This window comes from Tachyglossus aculeatus, chromosome 4 (assembly GCF_015852505.1).
Source record: "Tachyglossus aculeatus isolate mTacAcu1 chromosome 4, mTacAcu1.pri, whole genome shotgun sequence".
In the NCBI taxonomy this organism is placed as follows: Eukaryota; Metazoa; Chordata; class Mammalia; order Monotremata; family Tachyglossidae; genus Tachyglossus; species Tachyglossus aculeatus.
The window spans coordinates 104,452,754-104,473,544 of record NC_052069.1 but is presented as its reverse complement, the minus strand read 5'-3'; the positions used below and the strand labels follow the sequence as shown (position 1 = coordinate 104,473,544).

Sequence of the window (20,791 nt, the reverse complement as noted above, 5' to 3'; positions counted from 1 at the left end):
AAGATGGAAATGCATCTCCTGTCCACAGAGAGTTTTTAGATATTTCAACAAATAAACACTGCTTCAGAGGCAAGATGATCTTCTATGACATCGTGGAACAACTTGCTTCATTCAGACTCTTTGTAATGTTTGATTTTCTACCCTTTTAGAACAGTCTTGGAATCCTTTTCTCTTTCATTTACAGTGTCTGCACTTGCTGAGATTGTCAAATCCCTCTCTGCCTTATGACCGCTTTGCCTACTGAATTGAAGGATTTCGTTCACCGAGAACTAACCCAGAAACTGTACTGTTAATTACCTCCGCACCAGAAGTGCTAAGACATGATGTAATTTAGTCAATAGTACAGGAAAGCAAGAGCTCGTTTCTTTGTTGAACAAATTCAAAAGTAATGCTATGGGGTGGGAACTGCAGTCCAACTTGGGGAAAAGTTACAGCAATGTACGATTTCGTGGGTCATTCAACTGCCACACTCACCAGTCTGCTGTTCGGAATTTGCTACTCCCAATTCCTAACAGGCTCAAAAAGTAGGTCACAAAGAAACTTCATTAGGCGTTACAATTGGAGTTTTTGTTCCTATTTTAGTGTTACAAAATAAAAACCAAATCTGACAAATGTTCAGCCTGAGAGGCCTCTTACCACCCCATTTCTTCCAGGCTAAAAGTGACTGATGTTTTGTGGTTGTTTGCAGGGGGTGGGAAGATGTTAGGAACAGGGCAAATGAAAGGTGTTGTTTCTTCCTCTTAAATTCAGGTTTTTTAAAAAAAAACGTAGCCCATGGATGCTTCAACCTTCTGCAGAGGCCAACATGGCAATGCAGTGGTCTCATTACAGTCCATTACATCAACTAGAAACTGAATGACCAACAATAAACTCAAGACCCAACCTCTAAAGAATCTTCACTCTTCTGCAGTACAAACTGCACTGTCAACATTGTCATACAAAAACATGGATGCTCCTTGATACATCATATGTTTCTATAACCATGCTTTCCCTATCCAAGCAGGACGAATGGTGTCCCTTAGATATTATGGGGTACAAGAATGTTTCCCTTAATTTAGGTCCTGTGAGGAAAAGATGTCATCAATGGGCTCCACTCTATAGCAAAATTGTTCCACTGTCAGTTTAAGGATTAGAAATATTCATCTGAGATGACTCTGCATGGAATGAGATCTTCGAGTTAAGCACTTCTAGGGGTCTTGCTCAGCAAAGTGGAAAATTGCTTCTTCCTACTCTGAAAAACTGCTATGATACTACGCATCCGATTTTTAGCTTAAACATACACAACTTTTGACGGGTAGCTGCCTAACCATAGATCTACAAATAACCAGAGGTGTGAAAGGGGAGTGTAAAGATATAAAGATAACAATCTAGCAAGATGTAGGTATCTAAAGGGTGTAAATTCTGGAAGGCTACAAGGGAAACATACGAGTACTGAGAGGAAACCAGAAAAAAAACCACCTCACAATAACTTGGTGTGCTTTGAAAGGGAGAAGTTGTATAAATATTTATATTCAACCTGACCAGTACGTAAACATTGTCATCTCTATCTTCAGCCTCTTGAGAAGTTAAGGGAACACACCCTGACTCTCAGACATTCATAGTTCTGGAGTTTTTGAATTGTAAACTTGACTATATCTCTCTCCTCTATCAGGAAAAACCATCTGGTGAGTGATAGCAGAAAAGTGGAATGTTCAGGGGATGGAAACCCAGTGCTTTAGAAGGCTTCAAAACTGACTTGGCCAAGACTTTTTTTTTTTTTAATCTTGGCCCTTGCTTGGGCCATTTCAATCAATCTCATAACCTGCTACTGTCCGAGGGGCCATAATAAAAAGCATCAGAAGTGCTACGATGTACTGAGGACATATCCAGTCCTTTGACTCGGTAAGAAAACCTCCCAAGTCAGAAGCCAGCCTGAGAGGTTGGACAGGAAGGGAGAAAGTTGGAGTCCAAACACTAGGAAATGATTGACCATAGGTGCCAAGTGGGTTAAGAACAATGTCAGACGCTCATACATAGTAGCACATACTCCTGGAAAAAGCCATAGTACTTGACTTTCACCACACCTATACTTCTCGACTTCATCATGATAACAAAGCAGGTTAATTTCAAGAAATGTCCAAACATCACTTTGGAGAAGACTCTGAAAACCTGGGTAGACATAGAATCAGCCCTGCCACAAGAAGCTAAAAGCAGAAAGGGAATTTGTCTTAAAAGGCCAGAAGTTTATATAAAGCATAACAAAGGCATTTCCTTTAAATCTTTCTAAATCGCCATGCCCAGGAATGGCTAGGAAATGAGCACAGAATAACTGTAAAGCCACATAAATTTAGTAGTTTTTTTAAATTTTTATTATTATTATTATCCCGGAGGACATAAACAGGCAGGTCTATGCAAGATTTCTCATTACTGATTGCTTGAGCTTGCAACAGAGTGAAATTTTCAAACTGGCCCTTTCTTTACCAGCTCCAGAAAAAGAAGCGGCTGCCATACCTAGCTGGCTGCATGTTTCCATCTACAATTGGATCCGGCTCAGGCCTCGGCCTAGAGTGATAGGGGTTCTCGGGCAAAGGTCGATCTGTCTTCACTTTGGTGACCTGCGGGATGAAGAGAGCAGATTTTGGAATTTTGGGTAGCACTTGGATAGGAATCAATATTTAGCCAAGAAAACAAAGATTTTCAAAGACAAAAAAAAAAAAAAAAGAAAACCATTAAATCTGCAAACAAATCCCCCAGGTTTACCTAAAGGAAAAAAATCAAAGCAACAAAGATAAACCATAAAGGCATATGTAGAGGTCAATTCCCCACATAGAGGTACAAATGACTCAATGCCAAACAACATTTTATTGGGAGCACACCATGTCTTGCACGGGACCCTGCAAAATGCCTAACAAAGATACTTTCTCTTCCTTTGAGATGTTGGAAAATAATGGCCCAAGACATTCAAATTAACACCCTATAGCTTCCTCAAGGAAAATCTTTTTAGAGCCACGATTTAAGTTAAATAGGATCATACCTCCTGGTTTCTACCTTGCTTAGAGGCACATTGGGAGAACTAAATCTATGAAGCCCTTTAAATTACAGAAAGAAAGGCTCTATATAAACATGAGACGGTATTATTACACAACAACCAACCTCTAGCAATCTCCCTCCAGCTGCTCTAATCATCAGCTTGGGGAAAACAGAACTAAAGAAAGGAAGCCTGGTGGTGATCTCAGAAGCAATCAACTCTCTCAAGCCTCTTATACACGTCCACTTTAAAAAAAAACTGAGTGACCTTCGAGTTTGGTGGGGATGGCTTGGCCAGAAACTACAAACTGTTCTGAAATCCTGAAAGGCTAGTGATTAGTAGGTTTGATCTGTCCACTGGGTATTTTTACCATACTTGTGGAAAAGCTCCCAGTGATAGTACATTAAAGAGTCTCATTGGTTATAAATTCTTTAGATGAAAACACTATGGCACATATTATTTCCCATCTTTCAAAACGACACTGAAGAGTTTCATGGAAACTAAATTTCCATTATCTTTTTACTAAGGATTTATTTGCACCCGGCATTTATCCCCCCATCTGGGGATAATTCAGTTTAAGTCTACTTATTAAACACCATAGTTGCGGACACAGATTCAAAAGGAGTCTTTAGAACAGATTAACACACAACACCCACAGATACTTAGGGATATTGTGGGCTTCCAAATTTCCTGTGGGAAAATATTCCGTATGCTTACCAACTGCTGGTTGAAGAACTATTTCATATCATTTGTTTTGGAGCTGACACCTTCAGCTTTAAATGGGAGCCTCCTCATCTTGGGGGAAAACAATTCCACATCGGCCCTGTCCACACCTTTTATGATTCTGCAGATTTCAATTACATCTCTTCTCAGCCTTCGTCCTTTCAGACTGAAGAATCCTAATAGGTTTAGTCTATTCTCATACGGAAGCTTCTCCATTCTCCTGATGAGCCACTTTTTCTAAGTGGTCTTTGCTGCCTGCAGCAAGGCAGACTGTGAGCACCATGTAGAACAGGGACTGTGTCCAACCTGATTAGCTCGTATCTACCCCAGCACTTAGAATAGTGCTTGACACATAGTAAGCTCTTAACAAATACCATCATCATTCTAACTGCCCGCCGATATGTTATAATTCATTTCTATACAGTAAAGCGCTTCTTAAATTTTCCTTCAAGGGAATCTGATTTTTAACTAGTGTCTATTTGGATAGAGCATGGTCCTGGGAGTCAGAAGGTCATGGGTTCTAGTGCCGGCAACATGACTTCTCTGCTACGTGACCCTGGGCAAGTCACTTCACTTCCCTGTGCTTCAGTTACCTAATCTGTAAAGTGGGGATTGAGCCTGTGAGCCCCATGTGGGACAGGGACTGTGTCCAGCTATATTTGCTTGTGTCCACCCCAGCGCTTAGTACAGTGCCTAGCACATAGTAAGCACTTTACACAGACCACAATTATTCTACTAACTTCCCAACTTAAAAACATGGATCCCCAGCTCGTTAATCTAACATAAGAGGGATATCAGAAAGCTAAACTTTATGACTGATGAAAATAAAGTCAGACACGGTGGAAAACAAAAAGGCCAAGATACGCAACAGAGGGGTGTGAGAAAACGTCACAAAGCGGCCCCAATTAACTGCACTCAAGTCAGAAACACAAAAGCATTTAAGAAGGGATTAAAGCTGGGAAAATGGAAATTATGCCTATTCTTTGAGATGCCAAATGCACTACACGGAGACCAGAATAACACACTTCATGCATTTTTCCCCACTCCAGTCATGAGGCAATTGTAAAGACCCAAACAGAAAGACAGGAAGACCCTGGAATCTCAGTCTCCTTTCCTGACTCTGTCCAGGACTCTATTCATTACTTCATGCCCTGTAGTTGGAAGAAGAGTTCAAAGAGCAAGCCTGTTACCTTTGACAGCTCTCCAAGGTCTGGTCTCACCCATCCCAGTTTGTCCAGCACACAGTTGTCAAAAGCGGCCTGCTGTTTGCGACATCGACGAAGCTCTTGCAAGTTGGTATAATCAATACAAGACCAGTACTCAGCAAAGGGCTCGGCACAGTGCAGCTTTATCTTCCTGTAAGAAGGGAACTGGAGTCAGTTAATCTGGTGAAAACAGGACCATTCGGAAATAACTGTCAAACAGACACCAACGTCACAGCACATCACTAAAATCTCCCCTAATAAGATACCCTCGTCATAAGAAAGACATTGAGAGGTGGCAAGGAGAACAGGAGGTAGAGGAAAAAAAGCCTCCAAGGCTGATGGGGATCTCATGCTGACAATTCTCTGGCAAAACAATGTCAGCACAAGTGTTAGAAGAAATTCTAGCAAAGTAGGAAAATTCTGGCAGTGCGAACAGGTCTTTACGAGCATGTATGTTATCTGCAGGAGAAAACTGGCAACATTTTTATCCTTTCCACACAGAAAAGTTAACTTAAGAGAAGAATGCTATTAAACTGGATGCGCTAACCATTAGTTATTAATATTATTATTATTGTATTTAAGAGCTTACCATGCACCAAGCTCTGTTCTAAGCCCTGGGGTAGATACAAGTTAATCAGGTTGGACACAGTCCCTGTCCCACATGGGGCTCGTGCTCCTAATCTCTATTTTACATATAAGGTAACTGAGGACCAGAAAAGTGAAGTGACTTGGCCAAGGTCGTACGGCATACAAGTGGAAGAATCGGGATTAGAATATCCCGGTTAAGGGGACAGCCCATGGCAGCAAACGCACTCAGGCTGTCCGGGCTCAGCACCCAAGGATTCTGTATGAACCAGTGGCAAAGTCAAGACTCCTGATTCCCAACTAGTTCTCTTACCACTAGGCCTCACCTACAGATAAAACATGGAAGTGGCCGTAGGAAAGTTGACCTACCTACTCAAGGTTAAATTAGGGAAAATGATATTCATAACACTGCCACTACTTCTTACTAACCTGAGTGTTTTCAACCAAAATCCCCTGGATCATAATAAGTAGCCTCTCTCTTAAAGGGCTAATGCACATGCTTAGTTCTACTAAGTGCTACCTCCTTTTAAACTTTGTCCTGACTCACTAACCCTGATAAATTGCCCAACTGGAAAAGCTTTTACCCAAGAAAGGTTTTACCTGAAAAAATCCAAAGCACATTCATTGACGAGTTTTCCTTCTTGTAGACATCGCCTTGGATCTTTCTCCTCCCAGCGGCAAAGCATAAACTCCTTATTAGGTTTGTCACACTGAGAGCCATAGTGATGAGCTGCGGCTTTTAACACAGCAGAACTTACTTTCACCTGCAGGGAAAATGTTAAAAGAATCATATAAATGAGACAGGAACAATACTCTCTGAACTTAAACTGTGAGCCTGTTGTGGGGTAGAGACAGTGTCTGATCTGATTTTTTTTTCTATCTACCCCAGTACACAGCACAGTGCTTAGCATACTGCAAGTTCTTGATAAATACCATTGACTAATCTCAAGTTTTAATATCGTTGCCCTGAATGACTTACAAATTGGGAAGTGAAGCCTACTGGAAAAACCATAAGATGAAGTGTCAGGAGATCAAGGTTTTAGTCCTGACTCTGCCATTTGCTTGCTGTATGACCGTGGGCTAACCACTTAAATGTTCTGTCCCTTAGTTGAGGAAAGTAAAATGGGGATAAATGCGGGCTCTCCCTCTCTATTAAGACTGTAAGCCCTGTGAGGGACAGGGCCTCTGTCCTATCTGTTTACTTTACATCGACCCCGGGGCTTGGCACATCACAAGTAACAGCATTATTCTTGGCTGGATGGGTTATCATCTTACAGACCGAGAAAAGACTGTGAGCCCACTGTTGCGTAGGGACTGTCTCTATATGTTGCCAATTTGTACTTCCCAAGTGCTTAGTACAGTGCTCTGCACATAGTAAGCGCTCAATAAATACGATTGATGATGATGATGAAATGCAGGTGTATTATCAATGGATCTAAAAAGGGGTCAGCTCAGCATCTCTGGGTACAGTGAAGTAGGCATCTCTGAGGCCTCTGGGTAATGTGAGGCAGGACTGAAGGGGAGGGAGGCCCAGAGGCCTCTGGGTAATGTAAAGCAGGACTGAAGGGGAGGGAGGCCCGGAGGCCTCTGGGTAATGTGAAGCATTACCGAAAGGGAGGGAGGCCTGGAGGCCTCAGCGTGGCTCAGTGGAAAGAGCCCGGGCTTTGGAGTCAGAGGTCATGGGTTCAAATCCCGACTCCGCCACTTGTCAGCTGTGTGACTTTGGGCAAGTCACTTCTCTGGGCCTCAGTTCCCTCATCTGTAAAAAGGGGATGAAGACTGTGAGCCCCCCGGGGGACGACCTGATCACCCTGTAACCTCCTCAGCGCTTAGAACAGTGCTTTGCACATGGTAAGCGCTTAATAAATGCCATCATTATTATTATTATTGTGTGAAGCATGACTGAAAGGGAGGGAGGCCCGGAGGCCTCTGGGTAATGTGAAGCAGGACTGAAGGGGAGGGAGGCCTGGAGGCCTCTGGGTAATGTGAAGTAGAACTGAAGGGGAGGGAGGCCCGGAGGCCTCTGGGTAATGTGAGGCAGGACTGAAGGGGAGGGAGGCCCGGAGGCCTCTGGGTAATGTGAGGCAGGACTGAAAGGGAGAGAGGCCTGAAGGCCTCAGCATGGCTCAGTGGAAAGAGCCCGGGCTTTGGAGTCAGAGGTCACGGGTTCAAATTCCGCTCCGCCACTTGTCAGCTGTGTGACTTTGGGCAAGTCACTTCACTTCTCTGGGCCTCAGTTCCCTCACCTGTAAAATGGGGATGAAGACCGTGAGCCCCCCGGGGGACAACCTGATCACCTTGCAACCTCCTCAGCGCTTAGAACAGTGCTTTGCACATAGTAAGCGCTTAATAAATGCCATCATTAGTATTATTATGATGTGATGCAGGACTGAAGGGGAGGGAGGCCCAGAGGCCTCTGGGTAATGTGAAGCAGGACTGAAGGGGAGGGAGGCCCAGAGGCCTCTGGGTAATGTGAAGCAGGACTGAAAGGGAAGGAGGCCCAGAGGCCTCTGGGTAATGTGAAGCAGGACTGAAAGGGAGGGAGGCCTAGAGGCCTCTGGGTAATGTGAAGTAGGACTGAAGGGGAGGGAGGCCCGGAGGCCTCTGGGTAATGTGAAGTAGGACTGAAAGGGAGGGAGCCCTAAAGGCCTCAGCGTGACTCAGTGGAAAGAGCCCGGACTTTGGAGTCAGAGGTCATGGGTTCAAATCCCGACTCCGCCACTTGTCAGCTGTGTGACTTTGGGCAAGTCACTTCACTTCTCTGCATCTGTAAAACGGGGATGAAGACTGTGAGCCCCCCGGGGGACGACCTGATCACCTTGTAACCTCCTCAGCGCTTAGAACAGTGCTTTGCACATAGTAAGCGCTTAATAAATGCCATCATTATTGTTATTATTGTGTGAAGCAGGACTGAAAGGGAGGGAGGCCCGGAGGCCTCTGGGTAATGTGAAGCAGGACTGAAGGGGAGGGAGGCCCAGAGGCCTCTGGGTAATGTGAAGCAGGATTGAAGAGGAGGGAGGCCCAGAGGCCTCTGGGTAATGTGAAGCAGGACTGAAGGGGAGGGAGGCCTGGAGGCCTCTGGGTAATGTGAAGCAGGAGTGAAGGGGAGGGAGGCCTAGAGGCCTCTGGGTAATGTGAAGTAGGGCTGAAAGGGAGGGAGGCCTGAAGGCCTCAGCGTGGCTCCGTGGAAAGAGCACGGGTTTTGGAGTCAGAGGACACGGGTTCAAATCCCGACTCCGCCACTTGTCAGCTGGGTGACTTTGGGCAAGTCACTTCACTGGGCCTCAGTTCCCTCATCTGCAAAATGGGGATGAAGACCGTGAGCCCCCCGGGGGACAACCTGATCACCTTGCAACCTCCTCAGCGCTTAGAACAGAGCTTTGCACATAGTAAGCGCTTAATAAATGCCATCATTAGTATTATTATGATGTGAAGCAGGACTGAAGGGGAGGGAGGCCTAGAGGCCTCTGGGTAATGTGAAGCAGGACTGAAGGGGAGGGAGGCCCGGAGGCCTCTGGGTAATGTGAAGCAGGACTGAAGGGGAGGGATGCCTGGAGGCCTCTGGGTAATGTGAAGTAGGACTGAAGGGGAGGGAGGCCTGGAGGCCTCTGGGCAATGTGAAGCAGGACTGAAAGGGAGGGAGGCCTGAAGGCCTCGGCGTGGCTCAGTGGAAAGAACCCGGGCTTTGGAGTCAGAGGTCACGGGTTCAAATCCCGACTCCGCCACTTGTCAGCTGGGTGACTTTGGGCAAGTCACTTCACTTCTCTGGGCCTCAGTTCCCTCATCTGTAAAATGGGGATGAAGACCGTGAGCCCCCCATGGGATGACCTGATCACCTTGTAACCTCCTCAGCGCTTAGAACAGTGCTTTGCACATAGTAAGCGCTTAATAAATGCCATCATTATTATTGTGTGAAGCATGACTGAAAGGGAGGGAGGCCTAGAGGCCTCTGGGTAATGTGAAGCAGGACTGAAGGGGAGGGAGGCCCGGAGGCGTCTGGGTAATGTGAAGATGGGCAGGCCGGGCCCGGCGGCGGTGACCCCGGCTTGACCTCCCCCCGTCCCTGCTGCTGCTGCCCTCCGTCCGGGCCGAGGCCCTCCCGTGCCTCACCTCCTTCACGTCCAGCTCCGGGAGGGTCGGCAGGTCCACCACCCCCGGCATGGCGGCGGGGCCCGTTCTCCTTCAACTCCCCTTCCGAGGGCCCGACCGGGCCTGCACACCGGCGACGCATGCGCAGTTGCGCCGGAGGGCGGAGGGCGTGGGGGGGGTGCGGTCAGCGGGAGCGTTGGCGCACGCGCAGTGCGGCGCCCAGCCCGGAGGGCGGGGGCTGTTTCTCGTTGCCATGGCGACGGCTGGAGATGCGGAGCGCGCCCGCTATGCAGTACACGGGCAGCACTTACCTCGGGGACCGCATCCACGGGAGGTGAGGGGCTCCGGGGCAGTCAGTTGTATTGATTGAGCGCTTACTGGACTAAGCGCTGGGGAAGGACAAGTTGGCAACACATAGAGACGGTCCCTACCCAACAGTGGGCTCACAGTCTAAAAGGGGGAGACAGACAACAATCCATCAATCCATCAATCAATCGTATTTATTGAGCGCTTACTGTGTGCGGAGCACTGGACTAAGCGCTGGGGAAGGACAAGTTGGCAACAGTGGGCTCACAGTCTAGAAGGGGGAGACAGACAACAATCAATCAATCAATCAATCGTATTTATTGAGCGCTTACTTTATGCAGAGCACTGGACTAAGCGCTTGGGAAGGACAAGTTGGCAACATGTAGAGACCCTACCCAACAGTGGGCTCACAGTCTAGAAGGGGGAGACAGAGAACAATCCATCAATCAATCAATCAATCGTATTTATTGAGTGCTTACTGTGTGCGGAGCACTGGGCTAAGCACTGGGGAAGGACAAGTTGGCAACACATAGAGACAGTCCCTACCCAGCAGTGGGCTCACAGTCTAGAAGGGGGAGACAGACAACAATCAATCAATCGTATTTATTGAGCGCTTACTGTGTGCAGAGCACTGGACTAAGCGCTTGGAAAGGACAAGTTGGCAACATCTAGAGACAGTCCCTACCCAACAGTGGGCTCACAGTCTAGAAGGGGGAGACAGAGAACAATCCATCAATCAATCAATCAATCGTATTTATTGAGCGCTTACTGTGTGCGGAGCACTGGACCAAGCGCTTGGGAAGGACAAGTTGGCAACCTATAGAGACGGTCTCTACCCAACAGTGGGCTCACAGTCTAGAAGGGGGAGACAGAGAACAATCAATCAATCAATCAAATTTATTGAGCACTTACTGTGTGCGGAGCACTGGACTAAGCGCTTGGGAAGGACAAGTTGGCAGCATATAGAGACAATCCCTACCCAACAGTGGGCTCACAGTCTAGAAGGGGGAGACAGACAACAATCAATCAATCCATCAATCAATCAACCGTATTTATTGGGCGCTTACTGTGTGCGGAGCACTGGACTAAGCGCTTGGGAAGGACAAGTTGGCAACATCTAGAGACGGTCCCGACCCAACAGTGGGCTCACAGTCTAGAAGGGGGAGACAGAGAACAAAGCATATTAACAAAATAAAATAAGAAGAATAAATATGTACAAGTCAAATAAATAGAGTAACAAATACGTACAAACATATAGACATATATACAGGTGCTATGGGGAAGAGAAGGAGGTAAGGTGAGGGGGATGGAGAGGGGGAGGAGGGGGAGAGGCCGGTTGGGCCGGCGATGGTCCCCCTGATCGAGTTGGGAACTAATAATAACAATTCACTCATTCAGTCGTATTTATTGAGCGCTTACTGTGTGCGGAGCACTGGACTAAGCGCTTGGGAAGGACAAGCTGGCAACCTATAGAGACGGTCCCGACCCAACAGTGGGCTCACAGTCTAGAAAGGGGAGACAGAGAACAAAACATATTAACAAAATAAAATAAGAAGAATAAATATGTACAAGTCAAATAAATAGAGTAATAAATACGTACAAACATATAGACATATATACAGGTGCTGTGGGGAAGGGAAGGAGGTAAGGTGAGGGGGATGGAGAGGGGGAGGAGGGGGAGAGGCCGGTTGGGCCGGCGATGGTCCCCCTGATCGAGTCGGGAACTAATAACAACAATTCACTCATTCAGTCGTATTTATTGAGCGCTTACTGTGTGCGGAGCACTGGACTAAGCTCTTGGGAAGGACAAGTTGGCAACATATATTCATTCACAGTCGTATTTATTGAGCGCTTACTGTGTGCAGAGCACTGGACTAAGCGCTTGGGAAGGACAAGTTGGCAACATAGAGAGACAGTCCCTACCCTACCGTGGGCTCACAGTCTAGAAGGGGGAGGCAGACAACAAAACAAAACATATTAACAAAATAAAATAAGTAGAATAAATATGTACAAGTAAAATAAATAAATAAATAGAGTAATAAATGCGTACAAACATATATACATATATACAGGTGCTGTGGGGAAGGGAAGGAGGTAAGGTGGGGGGGATGGAGAGCGGGAGGAGGGGGAGAGGCCGATTGGGCCGGCGATGGTCCCCTGATCGTGTCGTGAACTAATAGTAACAATTCACTCATTCAATCGTATTTATTGAGCGCTTACTGTGTGCAGAGCACCGGACTAAGCGCTTGGGAAGGACAAGTTGGCAACATATATTCATTCACTCAGTCGTATTTATTGAGCACTTACTGTGTGCAGAGCACTGGACTACGCGCTTGGGAAGGACAAGTTGGCAACATATATTCATTCACTCAGTCGTATTTATTGAGAACTTACTGTGTGCAGAGCACTGGACTAAGGGCTTGGGAAGGACAAGTTGGCAACATATAGAGACGGTCCCTACCCAACAGTGGGCTCACAGTCTAGAAGGGGGAGACAGAGAACAAAACAAACATATTAACAAAATAAAATAAGTAGAATAAATATGTACAAGTAAAATAAATAAATAGAGTAATAAATGCGTACAAACATATATACATATATGCAGGTGCTGTGGGGAAGGGAAGGAGGTAAGGTGTGGGGATGGAGAGGGGGAGGAGGGGGAGAGGCCGGTTGGGCCGGCGATGGTCCCCTGATCGTGTCGTAAACTAATAATAACAATTCACTCATTGAATTGTATTTATTGAGCGCTTACTGTGTGCAGACCACTGGACTAAGCGCTTGGGAAGGACAAGTTGGCAACATATAGAGACGGTCCCTACCCAACAGTGGGCTCACAGTCTAGAAGGGGGAGACAGAGAACAAAACAAAACATATTAAAAAAATAAATAAGTAGAATAAATATGTACAAGTAAAATAAATAGAGTAATAAATACGTACAAACGTATATGCATATATATATGTATAGGTGCTGTGGGGAAGGGAAAGAGGTAAGGTGGGGGGGATGGAGAGGGGAAGGAGGGGGAGAGGCCGGTTGGCCGGCGATGGTCCCCTGATCGTGTCCTGAACTAATAATAACAATTCACTTATTCAATCATATTTATTGAGCGCTTACTGTGTGCAGATCACTTGACTAAGCGCTTGGGAAGGACAAGTTGGCAACATATATTCATTCATTCAATCGTATTTTTTGAGTGCTTAGTGTGTGCAGAGCACTGGACTAAGCGCTTGGGAAGGACAAGTTGGCAACATATATTCATTCATTCAATCGTATTTATTGAGCGCTTACTATGTGCAGAGCACTGGACTAAGCGCTTGGGAAGGACAAGTTGGCAACATATAGAGACGGTCCCTACCCAACAGCGAGCTCACAGTCTAGAAGGGGGAGACAGACGACAAAACAAAACATATTAACAAAATAAAATAAATAGAATAAATATTTACAAGTAAAATAAAGAGTAATAAATACGTACAAACATATATACATATATACAGGTGCTGTGGGGAAGGGAAGGAGGTAAGGTGGGGGGGATGGAGAGGGGAAGGAGGGGGAGAGGCCGGTTGGGCCGGCGATGGTCCCCTGATCGTGTCGTGAACTAGTAATAACAATTCACTCATTCAATCGTATTTATTGAGCGCTTACTGTGTGCGGAGCACTGGACTAAGCGCTTGGGAAGGACAAGTTGGCACCATATAGAGACGGTCCCTACCCAACAGCGGGCTCACAGTCTAGAAGGGGGAGACAGACGACAAAACAAAACATATTAACAAAATAAAATAAATAGAATAGTAAATATGTACAAGTAAAATAAATGGAGTAATAAATCTGTACAAACATATATACAGGTGCTGTGGGGAGGGGAAGGAGGTAAGTGGGGGCGGGGGAGGAGGGGGAAAGGAAGGAGGGGGCTCAGTCTGGGAAGGCCTCCTGGAGGAGGTGAGCTTGGGGAGGACAAGTTGGCAACATATATTCATTCATTCAATCGTATTTATTGAGCGTTTACTGTGTCCAGAGCACTGGACTAAGCGCTTGGGAAGGACAAGTTGGCAACATATAGAGACGGTCCCTACCCAACAGTGGGCTCACCATCTAGAAGGGGGAGACAGACGACAAAACAAAACATATTAACAAAATAAAATAAATAGAATAAATATTTACAAGTAAAATAAATAAATAGAGTAATAAATACGTATAAACATACATACATATATACAGGTGCTGTGGGGAGGGGAAGGAGGTAAGTGGGGGAGGAGGGGGAGAGGAAGGAGGGGGCTCAGTCTGGGAAGGCCTCCTGGAGGAGGTGAGCTCTCAGTAGGGCTGAGAGACATGTCATATAGAGACGGTCCCTACCCAACAGCGGGCTCTGATAATAATGGTATTTGTTAAGCACTTACTCTGTGCCAGGCACTGTAATAATAATAATAATGATGATGATGATGGCATTTGTTAAGCGCTTAATAAAATACCATCATTATTATTATTATCAGCTTGTCCCACGCGGGGCTCACAGTCTTCATCCCCATTTTACAGATGAGGTAACTGAGGCACAGAGAAGTTAAGTGACCTGCCCAAGGTCACACAGCTGACAATTGGCAGAGAAGGGATTTGAACCCATGACCTCTGACTCCCAAGCCTGTGCTCTTTCCATCGAGCCACGCCGCTTCTCAAGCGCTGTACTACTGTACTCAGGGCTGGGGTGGATGCAAGCAAATTCATTCAATCATATTTATTGGGTGCTTACTGTGTGCAGAGCACCATACTAAGCACTCAGAAAGTACAAATCAGCAACATATAGAGACGGCCCCTACCCAACAACGGGTTTACAGTCTAGAAATTGGGTTGGACACAGTCCCCGTACCATGTGGGGCTCACAATCTTGATCCCCATTTTACAGATAAGGTAACTGAGGCCCAGAGAAGTGCATTGACTTTCCCAAAGTCACACAGCCGACAAGTGGCAGTCGTAATTAGAACCCATGACCTTCTGAGTCCCATGCTCTATCCACTAGGCCACGGAGTGAAATGAGTCCCTGCCCATGTAGGCATACTGTGCCATTAGTCTCCAGCCCCGCTGAGCATCACTGAGTCACGACATTCCCCTCGGCATGAAATCCTATCCCGAAATTTACCCCATCAAAGCCTCTAGGTAGCAATACTTGCTGTGGAAGTTCCAGGACGTTGTGCCACAATTTCCATCCTGCTCTGCTGATTCAGAGCAAGCACTTAAATAATAATAATAATAATAATAACCATGGTATTTGTTAATGGCAATGATGACATGAGCCCTACTGAGAGCTCATCTCCTCCAGGAGGCCTTCCCACACTGAGCCCCTTCCTTCCTCTCCCCCTCGTCCCCCTCTCCATCCCCCGCATCTTACCTCCTTCCCTTCCCCACAGCACCTGTATATATGTATATATGTTTGTACATATTTATTACTCTATTTATTTATTTATTTTACTTGTACCTATCTATTCTATTTATTTTATTTTGTTAGTAAGTTTGGTTTTGTTCTCTGTCTCCCCCTTCTAGACTGTGAGCCCACTGTTGGGTAGGGACTGTCTCTATATGTTGCCAGCTTGTACTTCCCAAGCGCTTAGTACAGTGCTCTGCACACAGTAAGCGCTCAATAAATACGATTGATTGGTTGATTAAGCGCTTACTATGTGCAAAGCACTGTTCTAAGCGCTGGGGAGGTCACAAGGTGATCAGGTTGTCCCACGGGGGGCTCACAGTCTTCATCCCCATTTTACAGATGAGGGCCAGAGAAGTGAAGTGACTTGCCCAAAGTCACACAGCTGACAGTTGGTGGAGCTGGGATTTGAACCCGTGACCTCTGACTCCCAAGCCCGGGCTCTTTCCAGTGAGCCACTCTATGTGCCAGGCACTGTACTAAGTGCTGGGGTGGATATGAGCAAATCGGGGTGAACACAGTCCCTGCCCCACGTAGGGTTCACAGTCTCAATGTCCATTTTGCAGATGAGAGAACTGAGGCACAGAGAAGTGAAGTGACTTGCCCAAGGTCACACAGCAGACAAGAGCCAGGATTAGAATCTATGACTGTCCGACTCCCAAGCCCGTGCTCTATCAACTGTGCCATGCTGCTTCTCTGAAAGTGAATGGCATCTGCGTCCACGTGGTGGGTTGGCAGCCTGGGAAGTGGGATCACCCACCCCTCCCCTTGGATCCCACTTGGATCTTGGATCCAAGTGGGAAGAGTAATACTTCCTGTCAAGAGTTGACTCCTAGCCAGCCCCTGTGGAGGGGTTAACTTTGCAGTGGGGAAAGCTAACAAATTCCACCCTACTAACAAATGTTGCTCATTACAGGATGGAGGGGAAAAGCAAATACTTTCTCCCAACTGAAACAAGATACGAAGGTGAAATGAAGGACGGGATGTTTCATGGCAAAGGAACCTTGTTCTTTCCTAATGGAAGCAAGTATGAAGCCACTTGGGATTCTGGCTTAGTCGTAGAGGTACTGTATATGGTTATTCTCCTGTTTCTCAGCCTGATCCGATACTGATCCCTTTAAATAAGTACTTTGAGCAGACTAACATCCCTCTCTCTTTTATCCACATCTCCCCATATTCACTTCTTCCACAGATCAGTAGCGACTGAAACTCTTTAGGGCCTTAGGTGCCAGTTCTTTTAGCCATCTCTTTGATTCTGATTATCCCCATTGGTTTTAAAACCCATTCCTTTAAACCGTCAGCTCTCCGTGGGCAGAGATCATGTCTACAAACTCTGTTGTGTTGTACTTTCCCAAGAGCTTGGTGCTCTGCACACAGGAAGTGCTCAGTACACACTGTTAATTGATTGATAACTCTCCTCTGCATCTAACGCAGTTCTCTACCTCCAGAGATTGTTAAACCAAGCTGTTAAATGACGGTCTTCCTCTAAAGTGAAAGCAGCATGGCCTAGTGGAAAGAGCACAGGCCTGGGGGTCAGATGACTGGGTTCTAATCCAGGCTCCACCATCCTCCTGCTATTTGACCTTGAAAAAGTCACTCTGTGCCACCGGTTTCTCATCAGTAAAATGGAGATTATATACCTGTTCTCTTGTCCCCCTAGGCTATGAGCCCCACTGGGACAGGGACTGTGTCCGACCTGATTATCTTGAATCTACCCCAGTGCTTTATTCAGTGCCTGGCACATAGTAAGAACGTCAATATTTTTGTTGTTGTTTTATGATTACTATTAGTAATACTAGTGATTATCATAATAATAATAAAGTCCCTCCCTCTCTAGACGATTTCCAGTTTTGAATGTAGAATTTTGGGTTCCAGGCAGCTGTGACCTAAATGCAAACATAATTTTCATCAGCTCTCCCTCTCTCTTCCTCAGCCCTTGACTTTTGCAAAGATACACGTGGCCCATTTCAGGTCTCAGCTCCACTGATCGCATGTGTCACGTATGTTTCAGGGGAAATACATCTTTGCTGATGGTCTGGATTATATACCTGAGAAATGGCATTACTGCGACAGCTATGATAGAAGGTTTTACACTGAGATCTGTGGCGGGCTGAAGCCAGCAGGTACTGGGTCCTTTTTTTTTCTTGACTATAGAAACTGAGATTAAAACAAAAGAGCTTTCTCAATAGATGTGTGTGCCGTTCCGAGCGAAGGAGAAAATGATTATCCCCTGGGGTGCTAAACTGTGCGGATGGAAAATGACACAGCTTCGGCAACTCCTTACAATGAGGTTTTCTCTATGTAACACCTACAGAGCTGCTTACAAATCTCATGGACGATAATTCCCACCAACAGCTCTGGCAGCTGTTGAGAAGCAGTGTGGCCTACTGGAAGAAGCCTGAGCCTGAGAGTCAGAGGACCTGGGTTCTAATCCCAGCTCCACCACATGTCTACTGTGAGACCTTGGGAGAGTCACTTAACTTCTCCGGGCTTCAGTTCCCTCATCTGTAAATTGGGAATTAAGACTGTGAGCTCCATGTGGGACATGGACTGTGTCCAACCTGATTAGCTTATTATCTACCCCAGCGTTTAGTAGAGTGCCTGGCACTTAGTAAGTGCTTAACAAATATCATTTTAAAAAAAGAATGGAAAGTGGCAAATATTACTCTTCTCCCGAGATAGGGGGAAGTGACAACCTGCCCCCGGTCCTCCTGAAAATGATTGGCAAATTCATGAAAAGAAAGCATCACAAACCTGCATCTCATGCTTGTTTTCAAGATACTCTGCCTGGAGATGCTAGATCCTGCTGGTCCCATCCAAGTCCTGGAAGTTGCAGGGCTATGCCTTGTCCTTCAGTCTTGACTGACCTCTTGTCAGCACTGCAGAAGTACGACACAGTCAGAAATACATTTCAAACTCCGGACATGGATTGGCACCCCCTGGAGTACCCGGTCTCTTCATTCACCTCCCCACACACCATATGATAAGAGAGTGAGATCATTTGTTTACCTATCTGCTCCCCAGATATTGGGTCCCGTCACTAAACCCCAATGGTCAGCTGCCTTGGTGGCTTCCTGAGGGCCCTCTTAGAGTCCCCCGAGAGGAAGGACACAGAATCATCATGTTTAAAGAGCTGCAGCCACCATGTCAGAAGATCCAGCAGGATAAAATTAGCCCGTCTGCTCCTTGGGTATGAGGGAGGTGGCGAAGAAGAGAAGACCGAGAGGTGGGAAGGAGCTTACCTTAGCTCGCCTGCCACAGCTCAGTCTTGGCGCCGATACAAATCAGTACTCTGTGTTAGATGACCTTCTCTATAGGACACAAATTGGTCCTGCTGCGATCCTAGAATGGGAGTTTTTATTCTAATAGTGGTTGGAGTGCTGAATGGCGCATCCTGCCAGAAATCTGGCTTCGTTTTATGGTAGCAAATTATCCTTTGTGTTCTTTTAAGGTATCTGTCAGCTCACAAACTTGGACCCCCCTCGAAATATCCCTAAGGGCTGTTACGACTGTGGGGACGGGTTCTACAATCCAGACACCAGAGTGATCAGAGACTACAGCTTCAGGTTTCTGAGAAATGCAGGTATGGTTATTTGTACTCTCCATTTTTCTTTGTTATAATAAAAGCATCATCAGGACTTTGTGTAAATGGATGGGTGAGCAAGACAGTGCCTTGCCTATAAAGATGAAAAAAAAAGATCAACTCACTCAAATATTTTTCTTCCCTCCACTTTCCACTGACTAACAAATTTGTACAGCACAGAGAAGAAAATCAGTAAGACCAACAGGCCTTACTCCTCGCCTGCCAGAAATCGATACGGCTCCAAGGTGTGTCAGTACATGGCTATCTGCAAGGCTGCCTGCAAGGGAGATGTTTGAATACTTTCTCTGCCTTCTGCTAATCAAAATCGTTCCTAAGCTGGCCCCAAAGAGATCTCTGCATAGCCTCAGTGTAGAAAGATTGGGTCCAATCTGATTCTCTCATATCCACTGCAGCGTTTAGCACAATGCTTGGTACATAATAAGCACTTAATGAACACCACAATGGTTACTTTTATGATTCTCCTTTGCTAGGTGATGTTCAGGTCTCCCTCCCTTTTCAGAAATGACTCCTCCCAGTGTCTCCTCTCTGAACTTCAGATCTGCCGATGTGCATTCGCAGAAAGAGGAAAGGGAAGGACAAATAAATTGGAGTTGCCATCTGCTATAAAATGTTACACTCCCCCTCCTCCCTCCCCCTCCCACCCCGCTTGGCCCACTGCAAACGCCCTAAATGCAAACTGATTGAGATGATTGCAGATGGCACCAGTCCAAAATACTGGAATGCAGCGGACCTAACGATGAGTAAGATAAGCCAAACGCTTTCCAAAAACACAGGAACCGTCACCGATTAGTACAAAAGGCAACGCCTAAAAATCCCATTGAGCTCTTTGTCAAAGAAGAAGGCTTTGAACTCTCCTTTGCCACATTTTAGGCTCAGGGCCAAGCAAAAGTCCTCATCAATAGTGAGTAATTTGGGTCAGTATCCAGCTGTGGTCTCCCAGAGAGATCAGGTGGAAAGGGTTTTGTAACTGCTGCTTGCCTCGTCTCTGGGAACAAACATTCCTGGGAGAACTTTCCCCAAGAGCAAAGTTCTCTTTGCCCGTGTGAATGAACAGGGAGAATCTGTTTGGATCGGACCTGACTTCCAAGGACATCGGGATGTTTGAAGATCCAACACTTGTTCAGCATCAAAGTCCCTTTGGTGGTCCCCAAGAGGAAAGCTGCAGGGCCCAAGGCCTTGGCTGCCCCCGAAAAAAAAAACACGGGGTGTTAGGCTCAAGATTATGGAAAGAAGTTGGAACGACAGGGAACTGATCCAGAAGGACAACTTTATAGGTTGGGCAGGAAGGAGCAGGAAAGCAACCAGGCCTCCAGCCAAGTCTTGAAAGCATCAAAAGCAGATGGTAGGAAGCATTCAGGAAGGGCTCCCAACAGCCTGACGGGTTTCCCAAAGTGACACCATCGTCCTTTCCTCAGGGAGTGGTCTCCCAGAACCACTGTTTCCCAGCCTTTCTCCCCATTCCATGGGTATCCTCCCAGTTCCAGGGGGGAAAAGAGGAAAGGGGTCTCCCCTTTGACCGTTTGGCTGCATTGCCACTGAGTTTCCATCAATTCCCGGGGATTTCAGATATCTTCCTTGTGACCTTGGCCCTGATTGGTCAGAGTTGAAATAGGGCTTTTCCCCTCAGGATCTCTGAGCTTCTGTTTCCATTAAAGGAGAAAAACAGCCTGCACATCCTCTTACTGGACTTTCTCCGGTGGAATCAAGGAAAAGCAATGCCCTTGAGAAACCTGGTTGAAGCTGCCAATTTCAGGCATATTGTTGTCTAGTTGTGACTGACACAAACATGGGAATGGGAATTTCCAGGGACTTTAGATATTTGGGAGAAAGAACAGTAATAAGGGTTTGCATTTCCTGTTCATTT

The 20,791-nt window shown here is 46.3% G+C and overlaps 2 protein-coding genes across 2 annotated transcripts in view; one reads left to right on the top strand and one right to left on the bottom strand.

Moving 5' to 3' along the window:
* Window positions 1-2,325: 2,325 nt before the first annotated feature.
* NDUFA8 (NADH:ubiquinone oxidoreductase subunit A8) lies at window positions 2,326-9,749 on the bottom strand. The gene is made up of 4 exons (XM_038745839.1): window positions 9,631-9,749; window positions 6,121-6,284; window positions 4,921-5,086; window positions 2,326-2,594 (listed from the first exon to the last, which is right to left on the bottom strand). The coding sequence occupies exons 1-4, from the start codon at window positions 9,679-9,681 to the stop codon at window positions 2,457-2,459; spliced, it is 519 nt and encodes a 172-aa protein (XP_038601767.1). The 5' UTR covers window positions 9,682-9,749; the 3' UTR covers window positions 2,326-2,456.
* Window positions 9,750-9,858: 109 nt separating this feature from the next.
* Window positions 9,859-20,791, top strand: part of MORN5 (MORN repeat containing 5) — a 34,603-nt gene continuing 23,670 nt past the window's right edge. The window contains exons 1-4 of the mRNA XM_038745939.1: window positions 9,859-9,943; window positions 16,240-16,387; window positions 17,335-17,446; window positions 18,775-18,906. Of these exons, the coding sequence (XP_038601867.1) occupies window positions 9,879-9,943; window positions 16,240-16,387; window positions 17,335-17,446; window positions 18,775-18,906 (457 nt within the window). The 5' untranslated portion in view covers window positions 9,859-9,878. The remainder of the gene's footprint in view (window positions 9,944-16,239; window positions 16,388-17,334; window positions 17,447-18,774; window positions 18,907-20,791) is intronic.